Source organism: Dipodomys ordii, unplaced genomic scaffold (assembly GCF_000151885.1).
Source record: "Dipodomys ordii isolate 6190 unplaced genomic scaffold, Dord_2.0 Scaffold122, whole genome shotgun sequence".
NCBI classification, from domain to species: domain Eukaryota; kingdom Metazoa; phylum Chordata; class Mammalia; order Rodentia; family Heteromyidae; genus Dipodomys; species Dipodomys ordii.
In genome coordinates this window covers 907,848-932,386 of record NW_012267338.1, presented here as the reverse complement: position 1 = coordinate 932,386, position 24,539 = coordinate 907,848, and the positions used below count along the sequence as shown (strand labels likewise).

Sequence of the window (24,539 nt, the reverse complement as noted above, 5' to 3'; positions counted from 1 at the left end):
TGAAGTCTGTAATACACTGAAATTCCTTGGAAGGAAATGAAAAAAGAAATATATAACTTAATGGAAGTTCCCTTTAACCCTTGGATGATATGCTGTCATTGACAATTAAACAAGTTGGGGGCTGAGGGTATGGCTCATGCCTAGCATGCTTGAAACTCTGGGTTTAGTTCCATCATTGAGGAGGTTAAAAGTTGGACTTAACAAGAGGTCTACAAATAAATAGTAAACACAGTTTTAAAATAGATTGCAAACAAAATTGAGCCTTTTACCCTTTCCCGTAGGTTAACAGATTGCAAAGATGGCAGTTTTAAGTTGTTGAAAGTCACCCACCTCTCCATTGTGAGGTGCAGAATACAAAAGTACAGCTATTGCTGCACAGTGAGGATCAAATGTAGCCTTCACTCCAAGGACTTATATCATTCATGTGTCTGTCAAAATCAGGGTTGTCTTAATTGCTGTGATCTTTAAGGTTCACACTGTTTTCCCAGGACCTTCCTTTGTTCTTCAGTATTGCTGCTCCCTATGGTATTTGTGCTGCTTTCTTACTGAGTAACTTTCAGCTCAGAAAATGGTTTCTACTCCAGCCATTTAAACCAGAAACCTCCCTTTGGTTTCTTCTTAACTTCACAGAAGTCAGATTGATTTATGGGAGAGATTTAACATTGAGTTGATAAGCTGTTTGCAGTTCTAGTTTAGTAACTTTGGACACCATTTGTTTGTCATTACCTGCTCTTACAGAGCCCTTTGACAGTTACAACAGAGAGAAAACAGTACTGGAATAGAACAGAGGCATCCTCACTTCACAACATTAGGTATTGACAAAGCTTCCACACTGAAAGATAATGGGCTTTACTTTTAGAGCAGTTGTAGGCTTCTAGTGAAGTTGAGTAGAAAGTGCAGAGTTCTTGTCCACTCACTTCTCACGTTTGCACAGTCTCCTATGACCAACCTCTTGAATTAATGAGATGTGTTCCTTCAAGTGATGAATGGCTAATTGGTACCTGATTGATAACTAAATTCCATAGCTCACACGAAGTAGGGTTCATTTGGTGCAGTGTTGTACAGTCTCTGGGTTTTGGCATCTGTATGATGACATGCGTCCACCATTACAGAATCATCAGAATAATTTCTCTGCCCCTAAAATGCCCTAGGATCCTCCTACTCGCCCCTTCTAGCCTACCCATAACTTAGGAAGAATCTGTTCGTTTCTTCTGCCTCCCAAGAAGGAAAGGTTTCTACTTCCCCCCTGCCATGTTTTTCATCTATTACACAAACCCTGCTGATAGTAGAAACTTCATAATCGGGGAAGTCATTTTTCTTCCTAATAAATTGTTGTCATTTCGTCTTACTGTTTCAAACCTGGGGTTTTTCTGTTGTTGTTGCTGCTGCTGTTTTTTGGTGCCAGTTCTGGGGCTCTAACTCAGGGTCTGGGCACTGTTCCTTACTTTTTTCACCCAAACCTGGCATTCTTGGCACTCTGCCACTTGAGCCCTACCTCTACTTCCAGCTTTTGGCTGGTTGCTTGATGATAAGAGTCTCATGGACATTCCTGCCCAGATTGGTTTCCATCTTCAGATCTCAGTCTCCCGAGTAACTAGGATTACAGGCATGAGCCACCAGCACCTGGCCTTAAAGCTGTTTTTCGATATATAATTTATCCACATTGTAAGTTAGAGGCGAGCTCAGCTCTAGGATACTCCTTTTTCTCATCATTACTCTGTGTGTGTACACAGTGGCAGGTTTGAGGATTTTTCCAAGAAAACATTTGCAAGTAGTATGGCCTCAGTACAAAGCATTCACTTTAGCAGTAGATTTCTGTTCTAATTCATTGAGATAGTCCAGGCTCAGGTTCTGTCTGCTCTCTGCCTAGATTTATGCCAGAGCCCAACCTGCCTCCTCTGGTCCTGTACGACACCACGTCTCTGCCTCCCGAAGGCGCAGACCCTCGGCAAGTGATCGACATCGACCAGATCCGGGCCATGCTCCCTGAGCTCCCCAGCGTGACCCGACAGCGGCTCGTCCAGCAGTACAGGATGCGGCCAGAGCACAGCTTCACGCTGCTGGTATGTGTGGGAATGAAGCAGCCCTGCGCACTGGGTGACGCTCCACAGAGGCCCTGAGCGGGGCCAGCAGCGGGGCAGGCAGGTGTCTCCACCCCACTCTAGATGCCTCTGAGACGCGGAGGGCGCAGTCGTCCTGCTCTCCACCCTGTACCGCGTGTGAACAGATCTCACAGCCGTCATGTCTCCTGCCGAGAAACCAACCCTGAAGCCAAGTCCAAATACTGTGCATCCGTGTTTTCCCATGTGTCTCCAGGAGAAAAGAAAATCAATGTATATGGTTTGTAGATGTCTAACAGTTTTGAACCAGGGCAGAGGCTTGAAGGATGGTAAGTTCTCAAAAGCAAACCAGTTGTTTTACCAGTTGTGGAAGAAATACTTAAACACTTGGACCAAAAGTCTAGTCAGTCTGTCCTGTGAGGCTTGCACACATGGCTTTCGGGCCGGGAGAGAATCCGACCTGCAAGCTCGGCATCAGGACTTCCCATCCTCGGCAGAGCTGCTGGTGCTTGGTAGTTTTCTTTGTCATGGCAACAGTGAAGGGAGGTGGCGTCAGGGAGGGAGGTATTTTTTTCACGGTTGTCATGGTCTCGTCTGTGGGAGGAAGTGGGAAGTTTTGCAGCTGAGTCTTTCAGAGAGTGGGTATATGCTCCTGACATCTTTTGGAATCTGTGAAAACTGAATTTCTGCCTTGTAAATGGCCAATAATAACTATATAAGCGTGTTAACAGCATACATATTTAGATGCATGTACATTTATATACTTTAGTAATAGCACAGTAGCAATGTATGTGGTCGGGTAGGCACCTGTTGGCTAATGATTCTTGTTATCCTCCTTCGGTTGGCTGCTTTGAGATGTAGAGCCCCTAAGTGAAGAGTTCTGTTTGTGACCAATAGGGATCAGCCACCATCTGTTCTTTACTGACATCAGAAGCAGATGACATCACTGTCTCCCATGGGCTGCCACTCTAGCTCACTTTACATCCGGGTGATTCTCTGGCTGCACTCCTTCATTTGTGTACCTTGTTCAGCCTCAGGGGCAAGCACCATCCCCCGTGTTCTATTACCCACCTCAGAGGAGCCACAGCAGTGCTCCAAGCCAGGGCTCTGTAGGAGTCAAGCGGGCAGCCTCTCCCACAGAATACCCTGTACCCTGAGCCTATTACGACTCATGTATTTTTCTGAGATTAATGTGAGAAACCTAACTTTTAGTCTTACACATTTTTACCACTTGAAATAACTAGTGAATTCCAGACCTGCAGATCAAGGAGATGTGAAGACAGGGATCAGATTTCTCAACCTCAAAGGCATGATTGACCTCTCTTCACTTGGCTTTTCACTAGCCTTCTACCCCCTTTGCTTTTGTTTCTTTTTTCTTTCTTTTTTTTGGCCAGGCCTGGAGTTTGAACTCAGGGCCTGGACACTGTCCCTGTACTTCTTTTTGCTCAAGGCAACAATGCCACTTCTGGCTTTTTCTGTGTATGTGGTGCTGAGGAATCGAACCCAGGGCTTTATGCATGCGAGGCAAGCACTCTACCAATAGGCCACCTTCCCAGCCCACTTTGCTTTGTTTCTTCTGGTGATGCTGAAGTTTTTACTTAGGGCCTTGCACTTGCTGGGCAAGCACTCGTATCTCTTAAGTCATGCCCCCAGCCCTTTTTGTTTTCGTTGTTTTTTTAATAGAGTCTTGTGCATGTGTTCACCCCACCTTGGATTAAGATCCTGTTTAGACGTGCTTGGTAGCTGGGCTCATGAGCATAAGCCACAATACGTGGCAAAGCCAGCATGGCACTCCAAGGTTTCTTGGCCACTTCTTTGCCCAAGACTGATTTTAGAGACCAGTTGACTAAATATAATAGGAATAATCTTCTCTCTATATCATCTTTCTCCATAAGAAAGAAAAAGAACTTTTTGAAAGCTCAAGTACATGGCTCTTTTTGTTCAAGGCACTGTCTGTAAATATACGCTTTCTTCAGAGAGCACCTCTGTCATATGCCCTGATGTGTGCGCTGGGACCACTGCCGGCCTGGCCTCATGGAGCGTAATGCCTGGGAGGCCAGGGGCACTTGGCTGTTCGTGTTTGTGTCCCATGTTCACCCAGGAGTCCTTTGTGGGCAATAAGTGTTGGCTAAGGAGTGAGAGTGACAAATTAATTTTTTTTTTTTTTTGTCAGTCGTGGGCTGGGCGCTGTCCCTGAGCTCTTCAGCTCAAGGCAAAGTCTCCAAGGCAAGAGCCACAGCGCCACTTCCGACAGATTAATTTTTATTAGCCTTATGTAGTAGGTTTGGAGAGAAAAACAAAGGTTTTGTAAGGGATTTTTTTTTTTTGGCCATCCTAGAGTTTGTTTATCCATGACAATATGGTCACCAGCCCCTGGGTCAGGTGGTGGTGGGCAGCGGTAGGGCGGAGCCCCGAGAGAGGAGATGGTCACCTACTTGATTTAACAAAACAAAACCAGGGAGTTGATTTTTTTTTTTCTTTTGGCCAGTTTTGAAAGGATTGTTGTTGTTGGGTTTTGGTACCTTAACAACATGCTAATGTTTATAGTGTGGAGATGAGGTATTAGGTGATTAGTTTAAAAGATACAAGGAGTAGTGCTTGAAATTTCCAAAATGAATGGGAATAGGAGATAACACCTGACTGAGAGTGATTGAGATAAACTGTTTTCTCAGAATCACCCAGCCTGAGCCCTTTATGACTTTGTAATCATTGGAAGCTCAGTTGCTCATAACATTCTGGAAAATGACACATTCCTGATTTTTTTTTTCCTGCCTTCATCAGAAACACAACAGATTGCTGAGAAGGGCAGATGCACAAATCTAATGAACCATCTTTCAATTTAAAGAGTGCCCAGGAGTATTCATTAAATAAATAGCGGTGGTGGAGGTGTGCTTTGCAGAGCTTCTGCTTGCTTTCCTCGCCTTTGGTGCACGCTTGTTTCATTAAGCAGGATGCGCACCCCACCCCCACACATGCCAACCCCACACACAACAAGAAACTTGAAAGTTTAACTCATTTCTGATTTGTTGTGTCATTTTTCTATGCAGTAAGCACTGAATAATGTACTAAATGGTTAGCACTATGTTTGATATTTACAGAACTGTGTGTGCATGTGCGTGTGCGTGTGTGTCTGTGTGTCTGTGTGTACTAGGGCTTGAGCTCAGGGCCTCATGCTCTCATTTGACTTCTTGACTCAAGGCTGGCATTCTACCACATGAACCATACTTCCACTGTGACTTTTGCTGGTAACTGGAGATCAGAGTCTGACAGAGTTTTCTGTCTGGCTAACTTTGAACCATGATCCTCAGATCTCAATCTCCTAAGTGGCTTGGATGACAGGCATGAGCTCAATAGAACTCTTAACAGGATACGTTAGCATCTACCAGCATGTCAGGCACATGGTAGGTCTTCTATGACTGGATGAACAGGGGAGTGAATGAATGGAATACCATGGAATTCCTGGGAGAAGCAGCATTCTTGAGAACTGTATCATGGGATACAGACCTGCGAAATCACAGGATGACACACATGTCACTGAACTCTGGAAGAGAAGAGCTTAGACTCTGCCAGGTTCCACAACCATATCCAAGTCGCCTGCCTCTGACTCTTGCATTCCAAACTAGTCTCATTGGGACATTAAATACATCTGTATTTGGATTTTTCTTCCCTGGACTCTCATGAAAATCCTCTCCCAAAAGAAAATTTGTGTTGCTGTTTTCCTCCTCTTGGTCCACCAAAGACTTCAGCCTGTTTAACTAACGTTGCTTCCCCGTCTTAGGTAAAATTCCTTCCCCTTGCTTGTAAAGATTAAAGTTTAGCAGTGTGCAAGCTTGGATCAAAAGTATTAGGATTTGGAAAACTGAGAGATCCTTCTTTGAGTCAGGAGTCCGGGAGTAATTATTAGAATAGTCAGGATTATACACATGAGCACACTTGTTTAGCAAAATTCCCCAGGCTGATTTGCATAAGGGCATCTTTCCCTCAACCCTGTGACTTATTTCACTCTGGGAATACAAAGGAAACAGTCATTTCCCTAACCAGCACATTTCTGAAGGACTGGTTGTTTACCATGTGCTCTGCAGTTTAGTTAGTGCTCTATTTGTTTTTCTTTTTTGGGCAAGCTTTTGGGGGTTTTTTGTTGTTTTGTTTTTGGTTTGAGGAGGTTTTTTGGATAGTACTAGAGCTTGAACTCAGGGCTTTTGTTCTTTTCAGTCTGGCACTTCACTACTTGATCCATGCCTCCATCCTTGATTTTTGCTGATTTATTTGAGAGATGGAGTATAGAAAACTTTGTGGCCTTGGAGCCTCAAACCTTGATCCTCCAGTTCTTAGCCTCTTGAGGAGTTGGGATTAAAGGCCTGAGCCACCAGCATCTGTCTACAGTGTACCTCTAAGATAGGTGATGTTGCTTTCCTCATTCTGTCAGTGAGGAAATACAGCCTTTCGGTTAAAGAAGTTCATGAAGTTCACACCAAGGCAGACTTCAGGAACCTGGCTCTGTTATGAAGCTCCACTGTTTGCTTATAATGTGCTATAGTGCCACAGTGAAATAAGGTTTTTAGTTAGTGGCTGGTTTGATTGCTTTTGTTTCCTTAGTGGAGAACATTCAGAGTTTTTACTGTTGTTAATTCTATGCTTTCTGTAGGCCCAGTTATTTTGTGAAGGACAATCAGAGAATGTAGGTTCATGTGAACATTTTGGTCACTCTTGTTGATTCTGAAGTTGCCAGATTGCCCTATAAATAAACATTCCAGGCTGTCTGCCGAGCTGAGTGAACATCAGTCACCTCTAGTGAAAAGAAGTCATGCCAGTTTTGCCAAGTGGAAAAATTAAGTCAGAGAGATAAAAGTACTGGAAGCTGTCCTGGACAGCTTTATTTCTTCTGTTTTCTTCAGCTTTCTCCTGAGGGTACATGGCTCCCTTTGGGTCTGAATCATTGGGTCTGATTTTTGTCTGCCTAGGGTAGGGTTTGTGGGAGTTGTGGGATGGATGATTTTGCCTGGTGCATTGTGTCGTTCAGGTGCTCAGGAAGGACCAGATGTGAGCTTTCAGGACAGCTGTGCGTGAAGTCCGTGTACGGAAAGCTTTGATTCTCATCCTACAGTGGGAGGTGTCGGTGATAGGTGAGCACCTCTGAGAACTTGCTGTGCCGTCATCAGATGGACACTTGGCATGTCGCTCTCAGAGGGTGAGTACAGCTCCTCCCTTTCCCAGCTGGAAAAGAAGGGGAATGGCTTGCACCTCAAAGATGGAAGACACATCAGAATCTTCATTGAATATCAAAAAAAAAAAATCTACAGACAGCCGAGTAAGCCATGGTAGCTCATGCCTGTCATCCCAGTTACTGAGGAGGCAAGATCTGAGGATCAGGGATCAAAGCCAGCCTAAGCAGAGTAGTTTGAGAGACTCTTACCTCTAGTTAACCAGCAGAGATCCAAAAGCAGATCTATGACTCAAATGGTACAGCACCAGCCTTGAGCCAAAAAAGCTAAGTGACAGCACCCAGGCCCCTGAGTTCAGTACCAGTAGAGGAACAAATTAATTAGAATTAATTAATTAATATAGCCAAGCAGATTCCCAAGTATGTGCTGCCAGGGAGATGAGCATTAACACTAAGCATCATGCAAGCACAACTCAAGGAGAACCTTGCGGTAGTGGGGAGAGATTGGAGAATGCTAACAGGGTAACTGATCAAGGTGCACTGTGCTCATAGACCATCATGTTGAGTTGAAACCCCTTTGTACAACCGCTTAGAGATAATAAAATACATAATTTTTTTTTTTAAGAAAGGGCCTGTCTGGCCCTGTGAGACCACGGGAGGAAGTGGCGGCCGGAGCAGCAGCCGCGCTGTTGTTGGCGTCTCGTCTTTGTATTCACCCTGAAGACAAGTCGTACTTGAATAGCTTCATTTTCTCCAGCTGTTTGTTCTCCATTGAAAGTCAGCATCCTTTTGTTTCTGATATCACAGAAAAGGTTAAAGTGTCTCTAAGGGACAAAGAAGCAGAAAAGCTATCATGACCATAGTTAGTCGTTAAATGAATTGTTTTTCAAGAATTTGGCTTCGTCTCTAGTGAGGCTAAACATGGCCTGCTTTGCTTTCTGGATGAATTGCCTATAAAACAATTGTCCGTGACAGATTCCTGTGTCTCCCACATGAGGCCGGTAGTTTGAAATAGCACGTGCAACCGCATTGGCCCACCCTGCACTGTCCGGCCCACGGTTGAAGGAACACCCTTTCGGCCAAACACACCATAGTTCAGGCCCATGCAATTTTCAAAATGGATTATATTCTGCATGTTATAAGTTGTATCTGGGGCTTGCCCGCATAAGGGTGCTTTTACAATTATTCACTGCGCTAGAAATACACTCAGAATGTTGTCTGGTAGAGTAGAATAGCAACGATGCATCTCTGGATCCTCAGGCTGTCTTTCCTCCCCGTGCTTTCTCTCTGGTGGACAGGCTGGGGAGGGGGGGTGAAAGGTCACACGGCTCACAGCCCAGAGCGACCTCCCTGCATCCTAAAGACAGAAAGAGTGGGACTGGTCTCATTAGGCCAGAAGTGCATGGCATTGTGTAGTGTTTAGGTGCTGGGAGCTTCCAGTGAGTTCCTTGGGAGGGGAGGGCGCACAGGACGCCTGGCCCCCCTGCTCCCCTGCAGCCCAGGGTGGCATGGGTGGTAGGCATGCCACGGTCTTCCTCCCTGACCTGACAATGGGGATGAGGTATGCCGTGTGCCTAGACATCGCTTGGCAAAGGCGGAGAGAGCGCTTGCCATTTTCTCCTTCCAGTGTCTGAGCTAGTTGCCAGGCACCTCTGCAACATTTCTAACATGTGAAGAAACTTGGAACCGCTGGCTGCTATCAGCTTTAAACAAATGAAAGGATTGTGAATATGCTTTCCTTTGGTTGAGCCCAAAGGACAATCCGGTCACGGGCAGGTGCTGAGTTGCAGTCTCCGGGAGCCTTCCCGGCTCAGAGGCCTGGCCTCAGGCACGCGCGCCACCCGCGCAGCTTTTGTCCACGCACCTGGTCTCAGCATCCTGTCCAGCTCACAGGGCTGTTCTTGGGATGACATAAGCTTAAAAAAAACAACTTGCTGGACACTGGTAGCTCTGTCATCCTAGCTACTCAGGAGGCTGAGATTTGAGGACTGTGGTTCAAAGCCAGCCTGGGCAAGAATTCCGCGAGACACTTATCTCCAATAAACCACCAGAAAACTGAAAAAGTGGTGCTGTGGCTCAAGTGGTAGAGGGCTAGCTTGAGCTGAAGAGCGGAGGGACAGTGCCCAGGTCCAGAGGTCAAGCCCCACAACCGACAAAAAAAAAAAACAACAACTTTGTTACAATGTATTACTGTAATTGTTTTGTTGTATTAGTTGTTGTCTCTTACCATGTTTGATTTATGAGTCAAACTTTTTGTGGATGTGCGTCTATAGGAAAAACATAGGGTTTTGGAGTATCTGGTGTTTCAGGCATCCCCCAGGGGTCTCGGAATGTATTGCTGTGGATAAAGATGGGGGAGGGGCCCCCACAGTATAACCCCTGCTTTCATTGCCTTTGATGTCGGTATAGTTTGTGGAGGGGAAGGGGAAAACAAATTGTTTAAATAGGGATACAGGTGGACCCATTGCAACAATGAGATGTACAAGACCTCATGTCGAAAAACGAACTTTACAACTTTGGCTGGGGAGATGGGAAGTGATAGGAAGGGGAAACAAAGGAGGAGGCAGCAATGCTTGATAAGAAATGTCCTCATTACCTTGCCCATGTAACTGTAACCCCTCTGTACGGTATTTCCACAATTAAAAAAAAAAGATGGGGGAGGGGTGGCTGTGTTTGGTAATTACTCTGAGCCCCTGATTGGCGGGGATTGCTCGTCTAGGCTCTGACAGCCCCTATCATGTAGCCAGCTGCTTACCAACTTGTGTTTTCTTGCCTTCTCTTTCTTCTCTGGGTCAGCCCTGAGCAGCTGCCCTGGTTGGGTTTCATGCTGCCTATAAATAGAGTCCAGCCTCATTTCTGGACGTTCGTCAGGTTTGCAGGGTGTGTGTGTGCCTTAGGACTGCAGTTGAGAAATCAGCCTTGAGCCTATTCCAGCCGTAGTCTCCTGACAGCTCAACATCTCTGAAAGGACAGTGTCGAAGACAGGGAGTGCATTGCTCCCTGCAAGGGTAAACTGAGGCAGTGATCGAAGGGTTCACAGACCCGGAAGTCATGGAGCTTCCTGTTGGTATCTAAGAGGCTGACCTGACTTTGGCTCAGTGTATAATTGAATGCCTTGGAAAAATCCAATTAACACATGGAAAAGATGCTTTTGAGAAATTGTGCTTAAGACAGGACCCGTTGTCCCTGCTGCTCTAGAGAAGGGTGGGGAGGGGCAGGTAATAAAGGCCCCCCTAATGAAGTCCCCCTTCTACATTACTCTTCGGGTGATTTTTATGTAAGGAATTACCGGTCCACTGTTTTTCTGAGAAAACCAGATGGCAGCACTGTCGTGCTCACTAGAGACTTGTGGAATTTGTGCCAGGTTTATTAGCATTTGCCAGTCTTAGGAAGAACTAAGAACACTAGAAAGGCAGAGCGTGTGTGTAGTTTTCTCCTGGAAAGCAGGCTTGCGTTGTGAAGCGCAGATCCGACGCCCCTGAGAAGCTCTTATTGATCCGTCATTCTTTGGACAGCCGCAGAGGCAGCGGCTGTACCAGAGCAGCCTCCTGCAGCCGCACTCCCTGGCGCCCGCCCCGTCACCAGCCCAGATTTTCATGTCCGCTTTCAGTTGTGCACTGAAACCATGTATCCCCCAGCGAAGTGCAGTTCCAGCTCGGAGAAACTTCATCACAGCCCTGACATGAAAAGACAAACAGAAATCTGCCTGTCCCTGTTATCCATCCAATAACGAAAGCACCCAAGGGTAGAGGAATAGACATCCATCACGTCCCGGCCACGCAGCCAAGCCTGAGCCCAAGTGCAGTATTTCGATGTGGAGCTCAGAAACCTTTCTTTGGCAAGGCAGAGTTCTCCTGACGGCTCATTTCACCGGCAGACCGGCTTGTCTGCGTGAGAACAAAGGGAGTTCTGTCTGGCTGATGTGAGCCCGATCGCGCTTTTTCCTTCCCCAGTGATTCGAGCACCGATTCTAGAAGTTTTGAGTACTTTCCTCAAGTTAAACAACGCTGCCTCTTCACGTGGCCTGGGATTTGCCTTTATCTGTCGGGAAGCGTGGGCTGCTGCAGTGGCCTTTGCCCTGGTTTAGCATGAGCAAGAATAATAGCATTGGCTCCGAAGGAGATTCAAGAGATGATTATGGGATTATTCGGGAGGCTTGTCACCAGAGAATTTATCTGTTATAAAGAGCATGTAGATTTTTTTTGATTATGGCGTTTCTGCTTTAACAACTGCATGCCTGTGTGTATATTATAACTCATACCCTAGCTCAACTTTGAGAGCACTTTTGTTAGTATGTCTTGCTTCTTCCGGTTTCTTCTGGTTCATGTAGGATTCTCTGGAAAGGGCCGGGGTGGGAGCATTAGTATGAAGGCAAGAAGATTGAAAGTGAGGTTTGATTTGCTACATCAGGAAGGAGAAATCTGCTGTTTACAATGCATCGCCTCCACATTGGGAAATTCCAGCCTCTTTTCCATCAGCAGAACATATTTTTGTTCCTGATATACTAGGGTGAACTTAGTTAAATTTCCAGGTTCTGCCCAATTGCTTTGAGCTAGCAATTAGCCATAGTAACTAAGCCAAGAAGGGCCCCCCTCCCATTATTCTCACGTATGTGGCAAACCCAGCATTTAAAGGTGAACACGATATGACAAAGGGTGAATATTCACACTTGATTTACCGTATTGCGTGTTGCGGGGTCCCTCACGCCACCCACTGGCCTTACCCACCACTTGTGGCCCAGCGTTGATGCGGCTGTTGGCTCTATTTATAGAGTGAACAGGAATGCATGATCCTAACTTACACAGCCGAGAGTCCAGAGAGGCTGAAACAACCCAGAGCCAGCCGTTAGGCAGGCTGGCTGTACCAAACTGACTCAGAAGGCCTGGAAGCCAGCGGTTCCCGCATTGGTTATGCATCTGGTCTAACTGGGTCGTCTGTGCCCTTGTTCTTCCTCATTTGAAAATATTCCAGAACCATCCCTATGTCTCTACGTAGCTCTGCAGATGATGTGAAGATGGATACAGGCAGTCAGGATCCACTTTTAATTTTTCAGAGCTAGGATGATCTGCTTCTTCCTTCTTAATTGGCTTGAGTTGCTACATCTTTTCTAGCAGTCACTAGGACTTCAAACAGGGAATAGGTCAGGGACTAGAAGTGACATTAAACCCCAGCGTCTGGTCCACTGGGTGCCTGAGTGACACAGAAAGGCAGGTGAGCTTCAGGGCTGGTACATTTACTGCCCTCAGTTCCAATAGGACATAGTCTAAAAATACTTACCGCTGAAACAATGCTACGTGAAAGCAGAGTAGCAGACGTAGAATTCTTACTGTTTCGTGAAAAGGATTGAAAATTTACTGTTATCATCTCTGTTTTACTGAGAAAGAATGGATGTTTACTCAGGTAATCCTAGCTACTCAAGAGGCTGAGAGCCAGGCGCCAGTGGCTCACGCCTGTAATCCTAGCTACTCAGGAGGCTGAGATCTGAGGATCACGGCTCAAAGCCAGCCTGGGCAGGAAAGTCCGTGAGACTCTTATCTTCAATTAACCACCAGAAAACTGGAAGTGGCGCTGTGGCTCAAGCGGTAGAGCGCTCGCCTTGAGCTGATGAGCGCAGGAACAGTGCCCAAGCCCAGAGTTCAAGCCCCACAACCAACAACAACAAAAAAAAAAGAGGCTGAGATGTAGAAGACTGCCATTCAAGGCCATGAATTTTTATGCCTATAATAACCAACAAAAAGCAGTGCTGGAGACATGGCTCAAATGATAGAGCACCACCCAGCAAGAAAGACAAGCCAAAGGTCCTTGATTCAAACCTCCCAGTAATGGCCAAAATTATGAAGGAAAAAAAAGGATCTGTGAAGAGGCTAAGGGTAGACGTTTCTAATTTGCCTTCGAAATGCTGATCTTTCACTTTGAGGATGCTTTATATAATTTTTTTTTCTTTAACAGAATGAAGTTGGCCTACTGGAGTTCTTCCAGAATGTGATGAAAGAAACTAGGGCAGAGCCAAAAATGGTGACTGGCTGGATCCTCAACACCCTACTGGGCTATTTAAAGCGCCAGAACCTCGCTGTCTGGGAGAGGTGAGTGCGCGGGGGGTTCTTCCCCCATCGTGAACTCTGGGTCCAGAAGCAGTGGAAATGGGGCAGCACGAGCTTCTGCTCTTCCTATTCTCACACGGGGTCTCCTAGCACGATAACAAACATCCCCTGTGAGTTCCACGTTGTAAAAGTATTTTCACTCCCATCTGCAAACCCACTTCATTTGTTCAGACTGGTGCGGCTTTGTGTGCTGTGCGAGGGGCTGGCAGCTTGAAGAGGGAGAAGACAAGAAGTTTAGACACCGGACTTGTTATAGGCCCATAAGAAAGCAGTCGCCTCAGTGTGCTCTCGTACACTGGAGACATGCGCACACACGGGGTCCTGGGAAAGAGGGGACCTTTCCCACCCAGGGACCAGCACTCAAGCGTGGGGTGAGTCTGGGTCTGACATCCTGGATTGTTTGGGGTTTTTTTTGAAGTAGAGTAGCCCAAACTCACTATTCTCCTTGCCTTAGCTTCCCAGGTGCTGGTATTATAGGCATTTCCTACCACAGCTGGCATTTCTGATTATTTTGAGTATATTGTGAAATGCGTTTGAATTAATAGGACATTCTAAATTGTTTTAAGTGTGATTTAGTTAAGAAAGAAGACATTTCTGATCATTTTGAGAATATTGTTGTGAAACGTGTTTTAATTAATAGGACATTCTAAATTGTTTTGTTTGATGTAGTTAAGAAAGAAGACATTACATATACCCCAAGTGAGTCCGTTGTAAAATCAGATGATTGTCATCCGCATGACCGACTCCAGTCATTCGCATGAATCGAGTGCCTAAACTTCAGGACAGCTATGGGCCTCAGTCCCTGAGCACCAAGGAAGCTGCGAGGCCTTTGAGCCCGGGAGCGGTGTTGACAGGGAATCGAGCAGGGAGATGCGTGGACAGCACTGGAGAACTGGCCCGGGCTCGGGGGCTGAGCTGTGGCAGTGGGCAGGCAGAGGAAGAGTTGGCTGCAGTTAGTGTTTTGAAGGCGCCCTGGTTTGGCACCCAGGTAGTTGGAAGCGGCTCCCCAGAAAACATGGTGGGGGTTGAAGTGGCAGAGTTGCTGGTCAGAGGGGACGCTTATAGCAAGGCTTGGCAGACTTGGGCGTTGTGGGTCCACGGCCTGGTTTTGCAACAGCTTGTGAATATGAATGGTTTTTACCTTTGTGAAGAAGAAAAACTTGGGAGTTGTAGCTCGGTGGGCGTCTTTTTAGCTAGCATGCGTGAGGCCCTGGGTCACCCACATAGAATGTGCAGTGTGAGCGAGTGTGGGACTCCTCCTGGGGGGGCAGGTGAGTGGAGGGGTGCAAAGAAGGGGACCCGAAGTCTTGGGAAGTGGTGAGGACGTAGAGCCCCCCTGCTGGTGTTGGGCAGAATGGAGGCAGCCGGCAAGGAGCAGACTATGAGGGAAGCGGAGGAGGGGCAGAGGCCGGGGAGGAGAGGCAGGTCTCCATAGTCGGAGGCCACAGGAGGGAGTGTGTGCTTGGCAGGAAACTGGAGGTGGTTTGCAGGAGGAGAGCTGCTGTAGGGGCTGGGGAGACTCCCAATGACACATGCGTACAAAAGGCGGACGATGGCAACCGCAGAAGCTGCTAGATCGTTATTGAACAAAATCAGAGCCAGACAGATGGAGCAGCGGCCGGATGGACTGGAGGCATCTCCAGTTTTGGGGGAGTGTGCACAGGAGTAAAGGGAGAAAGGGGGGCACAGGCCAGGGCGTGGGTGCTGGGGAACCGCAGGGGCGGCACGGAGTGGGCTGCAGAGGAGAGGGAGGGTGGCTGGATGGGGGAGGGGAGGAGGATGCCCTCGAAAGAGCTGGACCTTGATCAAGTCATGTTTTCCAGAGGTGGGAGGTGAGGGTGACTGCTGAGGAGTGAGTGTGACGGGAACGAGGTGACAGGTGGGACACCAGGAGGCCAGAAGGACAGAGGAAGGGTCACCAGCGAGTGAGCACCGCCACAGGGCCAGGTCCCTGTGTCTTTCTCTAGGACCTTCCTGGGTCCCATTTTACAGACGCAGCGAAGGGGGATAGGAGAAGCGGGGGGGGGGGATAGGGGAGTGGAATGGCTGGTGGAGTCGGGGGTCCTGGAGACTGGAAAGGTCCTGCTCCCCTCTCAGGCCGCTCGGGCCTCGGAGCCTGGGGACGAGAGATGTGCACCTGAAGCGCTTTCCATGTCAGGTTCTTCCTAAGTGGAGACGTGTGAGCTGTTAAGAGTCCAGGGCGCTGTGGCCGCAGCAGATGAGCTGCTTGTCCTTCTGTGCTGCTGGGTTTGAATGGATGGTTTATTTAACTGATTGGGGAGGGGGTGTGGTCTGTCAAGGTCTTCGTGACAGGCACTGACCTTTACTCATCATCTTATTCAAGTTCAGCCCTGGCATGTCTGGAACTCATATAGCCAGCCTTCCATCCCTGCAGATCAAAAGTATTTGGGGGGAAAAATTGCACCTGTGCCAGCACTGGTGCTTCGTGCTTATAATCCTAGCTACTCAGGAGGCTGAGATCTGAGGATCACTGGTCAAAGCCAGCCTGGGCAGGAAAGTCTGTGAGACTCTTACTTCCAATGAACTACCAGAAAACCAGTAGTAGAGCTGTGGCTTAAAGTGATAAGAGGACTGGCTTTAAGCAAAAGAACTCAGAGACAGTACCCAGCCCCACGACTGAAACAAAAATTGCACCTGTTTTGAACTTGTACAGATTGTTTTTTCTTGTCATTAGTCCCTAAACTCTCTGTTTAGGGACTTGAACATGCCCAGGGCCAGGGGTCCTACAAAGAATCTCTTGTGTTACTGAGGGCCAACTATCTGTACCGTGTACTGTACCCATATCTAGTATTGGTAGAAGGAATCCATTACTGGCCTACTATATGCTGTGCATTGTGGGAAGAAAAGTGACATCCCAAGCACTTTTAGGTCAGTGAAGAAATTTTAAGATAGGATTCTTAGATGAATTTCTCTAAAGTACATTCATTTTTTTGCGTTCTTTCTCTGTTTGCCTGAAATTAAGATGCTAAAACTCTGCTCCCCCTTCCCCTCAAGATGGCAGGATTAGAAAGTGGAGCCTGTGGAGGTGGCCGGGTCACGAGGTGGAGCCTCAGATGGGCTCAGTACCGCTGGCCATTAGAAGTCCTAGAGATGTAGCTCACCCTCGCTCCCTGTGAGGACGAGGTGGGAAGGTGCATTCAGTGGCACAGAATCTGCATCGGGGACTCCCCAGCTTCATAGCTTACAAGGCCCTCGGTCTTCCCAGCAGATCAAGGCAGGTACTGGCTCACCGGAGGCAGATGTGCGCTTTTTGCGTCCTCTAGGAATCTAGCTCGACCTCTGTGCTTGTTACTGGTTCTACAGTCTTCACTGGAAGATAATTAGCTGTCATATTTTCCAGGATTGCAGATCATCCAAACAACCCACTTTTAGAAAAACCTGATTCCTTAGTACCTGTCAGTAAAGATGAGAGGCTGGGAAAGAAGAGGGCTCATTTTTCAGCCCTTTGCCCTTCTTCCTTTTGAGATTTAATCAGGATGATTTACAGGCCTTCCAAACAACAATTTAGCAACACCAGATACTCTCCAGACATTCCCCTGATTCTCCTTGCAACTACTTTTTTCCTTACTTTGGGATAAACAAATAACTTTAAAGGAAGATGGGTTCTCCCAGCCCGTTTTTGTTCATTCAGAACAGCTAACAAGGTTCTCTGTGCCTAAACAAGAGAAACGAGGCCACACTTGCTTACCTTGTCCACCATTCGTTTGGAATTCATGGAAATTGGTACCGAGCTATTTATCTAGGAGCTTCCAAAGAAATAGTGAGTGGAGGGACCCCAGACTTACACAAAAGGTGTTTTCAAATGGCATGGAACATTTCACAAAGCCTTTTTTTTTTAACACAGACACACTCATGTGCTATTTATAAGCTGTTCCTATTTTTAACTAGTCCCCTAATGACCTCAGAAAGACAGCATTTCGTTAGCCTAGTTACTGGATAGATACAGAAGTTATTAAACCATTTATTTGTAAAGAACTAGGCCATAATGCAGTCTTATCTTTTCGGGTCTAGGTGTACACTCCAGTCCCCAGCTTATCCCAGAAATGTGAATTCCTGACACTTTACAGTGTTAGTTCCCTCCTGACCTTTTGTACTATGGTATCTTGGAACATAAATCATGGATATAGATAAAATGGATTCTGGGTCCTTCTGCATCTAGAAAGCCAATACGAATGTACAAGTGTGGACATTTAGAGGGTGCAGAGGAGCGTGGTTAGGTGGGTGACATCGAGTTCCCTTATGGAAAATCTTGTATAATTAAAGGAATTTATATTTGCCCAGTAACACTTGCAAAAGGGGCTTTGTTAGCTGTTTTGTTTGAAGTCACTTTGAGGCTGATCTTCCTGTGGAAAACACTTAATTACTAGATTTATTTTTTCCCCTCTGTTCGTGGTTCATGAATTTTACAGTTCCTCCCTTGCTGACTAATTGCAATGAGCAGGAGTCTTTGATGCAACCTTTGCCAAACAGCTATTATTATTGGGTGGTAAAATAAAGAGGAAAACGCAGTCACAGAAATTTGTTAGATCCTAAAGCTCAAAATAAATAAGCAAAATAAAACAGGAGCCCAATTGGTGTGTTAGTTTCATCCCTGGTAGGTTTATTTAAACCTAAGAGTTCAGATTCTAATAACCATCAGTAGATTTTCTGACAGTGTGAAATGCTGACCTATTCTCTCTCTCTCTCTCTCTCTGGTGGCTGCTAGTCCTGTCACACCCTCAGCGCTGGCTGAGCTCCTCAACCTACTAGACAGTAAAGCAATTTCTTCATCAGCAGCTAAACAGGTATGTCCACACTTCCAGAAGCTTCTCCCCTGCTCCACCGTCCCAGCAAATGTTTTCTGTGAAACCCAAAAGCCATTACTAAATGAATTTCATAACTGAGGCATTGAGTGCGTGTTGTGATGGACGATTTCATTAGCAAAGCTCGAAAGCCCTGCGCCACGGCAGGAGAAGCAGGCAGGTCGCTCCTCGGCTCTGCTTTCCGAGGAAATCATTATTATCTGCCTTCTCCCTTCCGCGTCCCCTCAGTGTTTGCTGGGGACCCCCAGCAGCTCTTGGGGGCCGCAAGCCTGTGCTGGTTTTACCAGCACGGGGAATCGGGGCTTAGCTCCCAGCCGGCCAGCCCCACAGCTGCCTCAGCACACGCTGTAGATGAAATGGTACACGTGAAAACTCAGGCCAGCATCCTGAAAGGTAGCCTCGTCTCGTCTCTACCGCCAGCTCTCCATGCCAGGTGGGTGAGATTCCTGAACTGGGAAAACTCCTACAAATCAGAACCCACAAGATAGAGAACACCTGGGAGCTGCCGCCTCTCAGCTTCAGAGCGCACAGCTGTCAGTGCTGCAGCCCACAGCCTAATGTTATTTTAATAGCGCCTCTTGCATTTAATATTTATACACACCGACAGCAGTGGCAGGTTACAAAGTGAGGCTTTGAGTAGCGGCTGTTTTTGGCTAATTATGGGTACCACGGAGCATGCACTGGTTCTCTGCGGCTAACTAGAGACAGGGCTGACAGAGGCTCTGCGAACCCCCGCCGGTGGAGCTGTCGACCGTCGGGCCCCACCGCTTGCAAAAGGCTCCACCGCTTGCAAAAGGCTTTGGCTGCGTGTGTGCATGCGTGTGTGTGTGTGTGCGCGTGTGCCAGAGGAATACAAATGTTTATGACAATGTTCAGCACTTGTGGGAAAATTAGATGGCCCCGGGGCAGGAAGGAACTACATACACGTCTAAGAGCAGATGAATTGTAGCATTTGAAATGAAACAGAATCTTCCTCATCTCCTTCCCATCCACGCGGCCCCACAAAGAAAGAAACAAAGAAAAAAAGACAAACACCTAGTACAGTAAGATAATTCTAGTGGGAAGACAAAGTACTAGAAGATGCTGACAGCTGGGACCAGAAATAAACATGTTTGCACTTCATCCACTCGCAGTATGCTACAGGAGGCGGCAAATCCAAGCTCCTGTGAGGCCATCGAAGGGCAGTGAAGGCCTGATTTGAGCGAACAGTGTTTAATGTCTGCTGCAAGCTGGAGCCTCTCTGATAGGTCACAGCTGGGGCTGGGTGGAGGGGTTGGGGGGAGGCTGTCTTTCCTACTTTTTGGTTACTGATGAGGGAAACACTGCTATTGCTGAGCAAGAGGGGGAGGATAATGTATGTTGCTTATTAAGAATTTAATACAGGGGCTGGGAATGTGGCTTAGTGGTAGAGTGCTAGCCTAGCATGCATGAAGCCCTGGGTTCAATTCCTCAGTACCACCTAAACAGAAAAGGCCAGAAATGGCACTGTGACTCATGGTAGAGTATTAGCCTTGAGCACAGAGAGGCTCACGGACAGTGCCCAGGCCTGAGTTTCAAGCTCCAGGACTGGCAATACAGGAAAAAATAGATTCCCAGATTTTACTTGTTGTTAATCTAACTCCAGTGACTAATTACATTGAGCATTCCTCCCTTTTCTTGAGGGGAGGGGAGTGGGTTTAAACTGGGCTTAAACTAAGCTTGGACACTGCCCCTGAGCTTTTTTTGGGGGGGTCTGGTCGTGGGGCCTGAACTCTGGGCCTGGGCGCTGTCCCTCAGCTCTTCAGCTCAAGCTGAAATGGTAGTGCTCTACCACTTGAGCCACAGCACCACTTCCGGCTTTTTTTTTCTGCTTATGTGGTGCTGAGGAATCGAACCCAGGGCCTCATGCATGCAAGGCAACCTTCCCAGCCCCACTCCCTCAGCTTTTTTTGCTCAAGGCTAATGTTCTACCACGTGAGCCATGGCTCCACTTGCAGCTTTTCCTGTGATTACTTGGAGATTAGAGTTTCATGCACCTTCCTGCCCAGGCTGGTTTAGTCTTCTGACTAGCTAGGATTCCAGGTCTGAGTCGCCAGCACCTGGCAACTGAGCCTCCTTTTATGTCTTATTTTTATAATGAACTCAAAGAGAAAAGAAAAAGTATTGGCAATTAACTTTTCCTGAATTTCACCAGAATCCAAATAGGGCATGGGTTTTAGAAACCTGTGAGTGAGAACAGGGCTCATTGAGCCAGAAGCCGGTACCACCTCTGTCAGAGCTGGAAGAGGCTCCATCAGCGATTCACTGACCAGAGGCTGAGGGCCGAGGTTGACGACGGCGCAGCCTCCCGGGGCCAGCAGACACGCACACAGCCTCATCCCACCCGGAGACCATTCCACATCCCAAGCAGCCTCCCGCTTTGCATCGTAATTTGTTGTTAATCGGCTGTCTCGCCCGTCTCTTGCTGACATTGTTCCCAATTACTCCTTCCCTCACCCGCGTCACTGCACCCTCCTTGCAGGTGCTTCCCAGGGGGATTCTAAGACCTGCGGCCTCAGCCCGAGGCCCGGGCAGTAAGAGGTTGCTCCCACGAAGCAGCCCTGTTTTTCAGAAATAGAAATAGAAACAAGCAGATAAAATATCAATGAGCAACTGCCCGGGGCTGCCGGCAGGACCACCCTGTGCTCCTCTCTGGAGCTGGAAGGCTGTGTGCTGAAGTGGCAGGTGGCAGTCCCCTGCTCCCCTCACTAAGGACAGGGCCAGCCTGGACATCGCAGACGCCCAGACCTGCAAGTAGCCTCCCAGGATGCCACTGGCCGAGTCACAGCTCAAGGCATCGTGCCAGCTCTGCCTGGAACAGACGTGGTGCTCTCTCTCCTCAACGTCATCCAGTTGAACACTTGCAGGGAGACCAGGCCGAGTTAGGGTCCAGAGAGATGGAAACCATGCGTGGCATGCAAACATCCCACTTCCCACCTTCCCGCTTCATGTGGAAAATGTCCCGCCATGCACCACAGCTGTTGCACACAGACTGCTGTTCAGTTCGTCCCTGGGCCCCTGGTGTGCTCTGCCCTCCTCGGGGTCTGGGTTTGTACCTTCCTCGGAGAGTGGCCTCTCGCGATACTTGCCCGCCCCTGGGGAGGGGAGTCCTTTCTCTCTAGCTCACAGCTCCCTCCCTGCTGCTCCTGCTGAATGGCTCCCTCCTCTGCAGCCAGAGAAGCTCAGGACTGAAAGGGACAGCGTCTGTGTGCTTGCCAGCAAGACCTCAACTGGAGCTGGGGCTGGAGCGGCCCTGGAGTATAGTGATGAGGACTGTGGGTTCCATCCCCACGCCAAGAGGCTGAGAGTCTGCCCCACCAGCATTGTGTTTGGAAGTCCCATTGTCCCCATTATGCATATGGCCAGAAGCACCTGCACTGGGCTGCAGAAAACCAGAGACGGTTGCAGAGCACAGAGAGGGTGGGTGCAACAGAGTCTGGTTAGAGGTAGACCAGGCCCCGCCACTCCATGGCCCCCTCCCTTCCTGCTGGGCTTCAGCCAGGAGTGCCCGTCGGGGAGGAGCAGAGTCTTCTGGGTCCTTCCAGGAGCTGAGTCAGGGCTGCAGCAGTGAATTCACTGAAGTATTCCATCGGTGTGAGTTCAGGACACCTGCACCAGCTTCCCTGGCCCCTTGGCTGGTGAACACGTGTCCCCAGCATCCCGGCTCTGTGCCCCAGCCCGCCTGCCCCTTCCCCGGGAAGCAGCCAGCTGTGCATTTAGAAGCCTGTGTCATGGCAGGGCGCTACTTTTCCTTCTGGGCACATGGCTTCTGAGCTGGTTCTTAGGGCCCAAACAAATCCAGCTGGAACTTGAGCCGGTCTCAGCTGTGCAAGGTCCCGGGTGAGGGCCGACTCAGTGGTCAGCCTGGTCAAGGTCTGCAGGGCCAGATGAGTGGCTCATCGTCTTTGTGGCAGCACAGACCTGGGATTCAGCCAGCCAGCACAGGACGGGCTGCGGGGAGTTCCCGCGGGGAGTCTCCCAGCGGCCACTGAGCCGTTCCCTCCTTGCTAGAAAGAGCTCAGAGCAGATTTGCAGGCAAAGCCTGCTCTGAGCTTGCAGGCTCTTTTCCTGGACATTGGATCTTTCCAGAAGGAAACTATTTCAGGAGTCTGTGCCAATGAACAAAATAAGCATTGGTCAAAGTCAAAACATCTCCCAGTAGGGGATATCTAATTTAGTTATGACAAACATATCTAATGATATTAGTTCTTAGTAATATAAGCTAGTGCTCCTGTAATAAATGAAGGAAGAGCAAGATACAAATGGTCTGTGTGCTGTGACAGAGCCAGGAAGGCCTGGGAAGGAAAAACAAGAAAACACTCACATTAGTTATAAGGGAACGGAAGGCAGGTGATTTCTTTTTTGTTTCTCCCTTATTTTCTGCGGTGAACAGGTATTCACTTTTATAATCAGGAAAGGCTTCTTAAAATTTGTCTTACTTCAAGAAAAACACAGCCTGGAAAGTGGACGGGGAACTCTCTAGACTGGTGTGGGTGACAGTGAGCCCCAGGAAGCGCGGCTGCCTTCCTCTAAGCAGCCTGGCTGTCCTTACCCGCTGTGCCCGTCCTGGCTTTCCGTTCCTGAGCAGCCAGGGTGGGTGGCAGTGCGGAGAGGGGCACGGGGTGGGGATCTGGGCCCCCCTCGCCCTGTCTCTGCACAGAGTGGAGCCGCAGTGCCCACCGAGCTGTGATGAGTATTTGTGGCTTGTTTTGTTCCACATTGAGGAAAACTCCAAGTCCTGCTGGGACCCAGTCCAGCCCGTGTCTCCCTGGTTGGCTTTGTCGGGTGTGCTCATTAGTGAGGAGCTGCTCTTCCACGAAGGGGGGCTCCTGCCCGCTCCTGTCACCTCATGGTGACAGCAGGGCCCCGGGGTGGCGATGGCTGCGGGCTGAGCGGAGGAAGGCGCCTCCCCCCCTCGCTAGAAAAACACAGGAAAACGAGGGAAGACAGCCGCATGTGCCGCCCTTGCCCAGGTTCAGTCCGTTTGGGGATCTGTGGTGGGATTGCTGTTGATTTTCAAGTGGGAAAATAATGTAGAACGTTAACTGGTGGTCATGTGGCAGTTCAGGCCCGCGCTCACCTGTGGGGGCCACGGAGGAAGCCAGACCCTTGTGTCTTTGGTTATAACCATTCTGTGTCTTCATTTTGGAGCTGCTTCTTCCTGACCCCCTAAAACTCCCCAGTTCTCAGCAGACTCCTTGTAGACTGAGTGTGGGGTGCCTCCTGCGGCCTGGTGAGCCCCTCCTTTATGAAACCTCCCTTGTCATTTCAGTGGACACACACACACTTCCACCAGCACTGACTCCTGAGGAAGAGTCTTGTCTCCCCACGTCCCACAGCCCCTCCATAGGGGCTTGGGGACCAGCCACCCTGCTCAGGGTAGGCATGTGCCCGGCTGACCCTTGGCCTGTCATCCTCCGCGCCCGGAGAGCCAGCCCTTCATCCCAGGGCGAGGTGGCATCGCCTCGTTCCACACAGAGAGAGGCTCAGCGGGCAGCCAGGGGCCGCTTCCCGCAGGCAGGCCCACGTAGCCGGGCAGAAGTGAATCCGCTCCTTCCCGAGCTGCTTACCTGGAGTGGAGGCCTCACTGTCCCTTCTCTCCCGTCCCGCAGGTGTTTGAGGAGCTGTGGAAGGGCGAGGGGAAGGGCGCAGCGCAGATTGTGGCCGAACAGCAGCTGGAACTGATGCAGGATCAAGAGGCCCTGGAGCAACTGTGCCACGCCACCATGGAGGGACATCCGCAAGTGGTGACTGTCAGCAGGGGCGGGGTGGGGGGAGGAGGAGGCCCCCCCCCAGCACCAGGGCGGACGCCCCGCCCCGGGACCTGCTGCAGCCCAGGGCTCTACACGGAAGGGCTGGCGCAGCCTCTTCAATCTCTCCCTGACCATTGGTGCCCGCTCTTTAGTTCAGGCCAAAGAGAGGAACCGGCATAGCTGGCATAGCTCTTCATGGAGTTGTTTGAAAGGGTTTTAGTGAGTTTACCAAGCCCGGGTTCTGCCCACGGGGGGGAGGGGGGGGGTTGTGGCCCACTTCCGGGCTGGCATTCCAGAAGGGCCTGCTGCATGGGGGAGGGGCCGGGGCTTCGGCTCGTGCCTCTGAGAGGTGGGAAGAAAGGCAGAAATGAAAATTAGTTGTGAATTATAGGGAAAAAAATCCTTTGACAGGAACAAGGCTGAAAACCAAGTCATTTTGTGTTGTTAGCATGGTGAAAGGTGGGGTGAGAAGCCCTCCCTCCCGAGTCTAATCACGCTGTCTAGATACTTGTCAGTGGGGAAGACATTGCTAGCATCTCTTTCAGAAGAACGCCCGTCCCCACCTCCACCCCTCAGTGCCAGGACACTGAGCTCTGTAAAGAGCTCTTGATAAGGAACGGGAG

At 48.9% G+C, this 24,539-nt stretch overlaps 1 protein-coding gene across 1 annotated transcript in view; it reads left to right on the top strand.

Moving 5' to 3' along the window:
* The window catches only part of Gatb (glutamyl-tRNA(Gln) amidotransferase, subunit B), a 70,936-nt gene that overhangs the window by 44,015 nt on the left and 2,382 nt on the right, over positions 1 to 24,539 (top strand). Inside the window, exons 9-12 of the mRNA XM_013029797.1 lie at positions 1,871 to 2,063; positions 13,171 to 13,304; positions 18,049 to 18,127; positions 23,776 to 23,910. Of these exons, the coding sequence (XP_012885251.1) occupies positions 1,871 to 2,063; positions 13,171 to 13,304; positions 18,049 to 18,127; positions 23,776 to 23,910 (541 nt within the window). The remainder of the gene's footprint in view (positions 1 to 1,870; positions 2,064 to 13,170; positions 13,305 to 18,048; positions 18,128 to 23,775; positions 23,911 to 24,539) is intronic.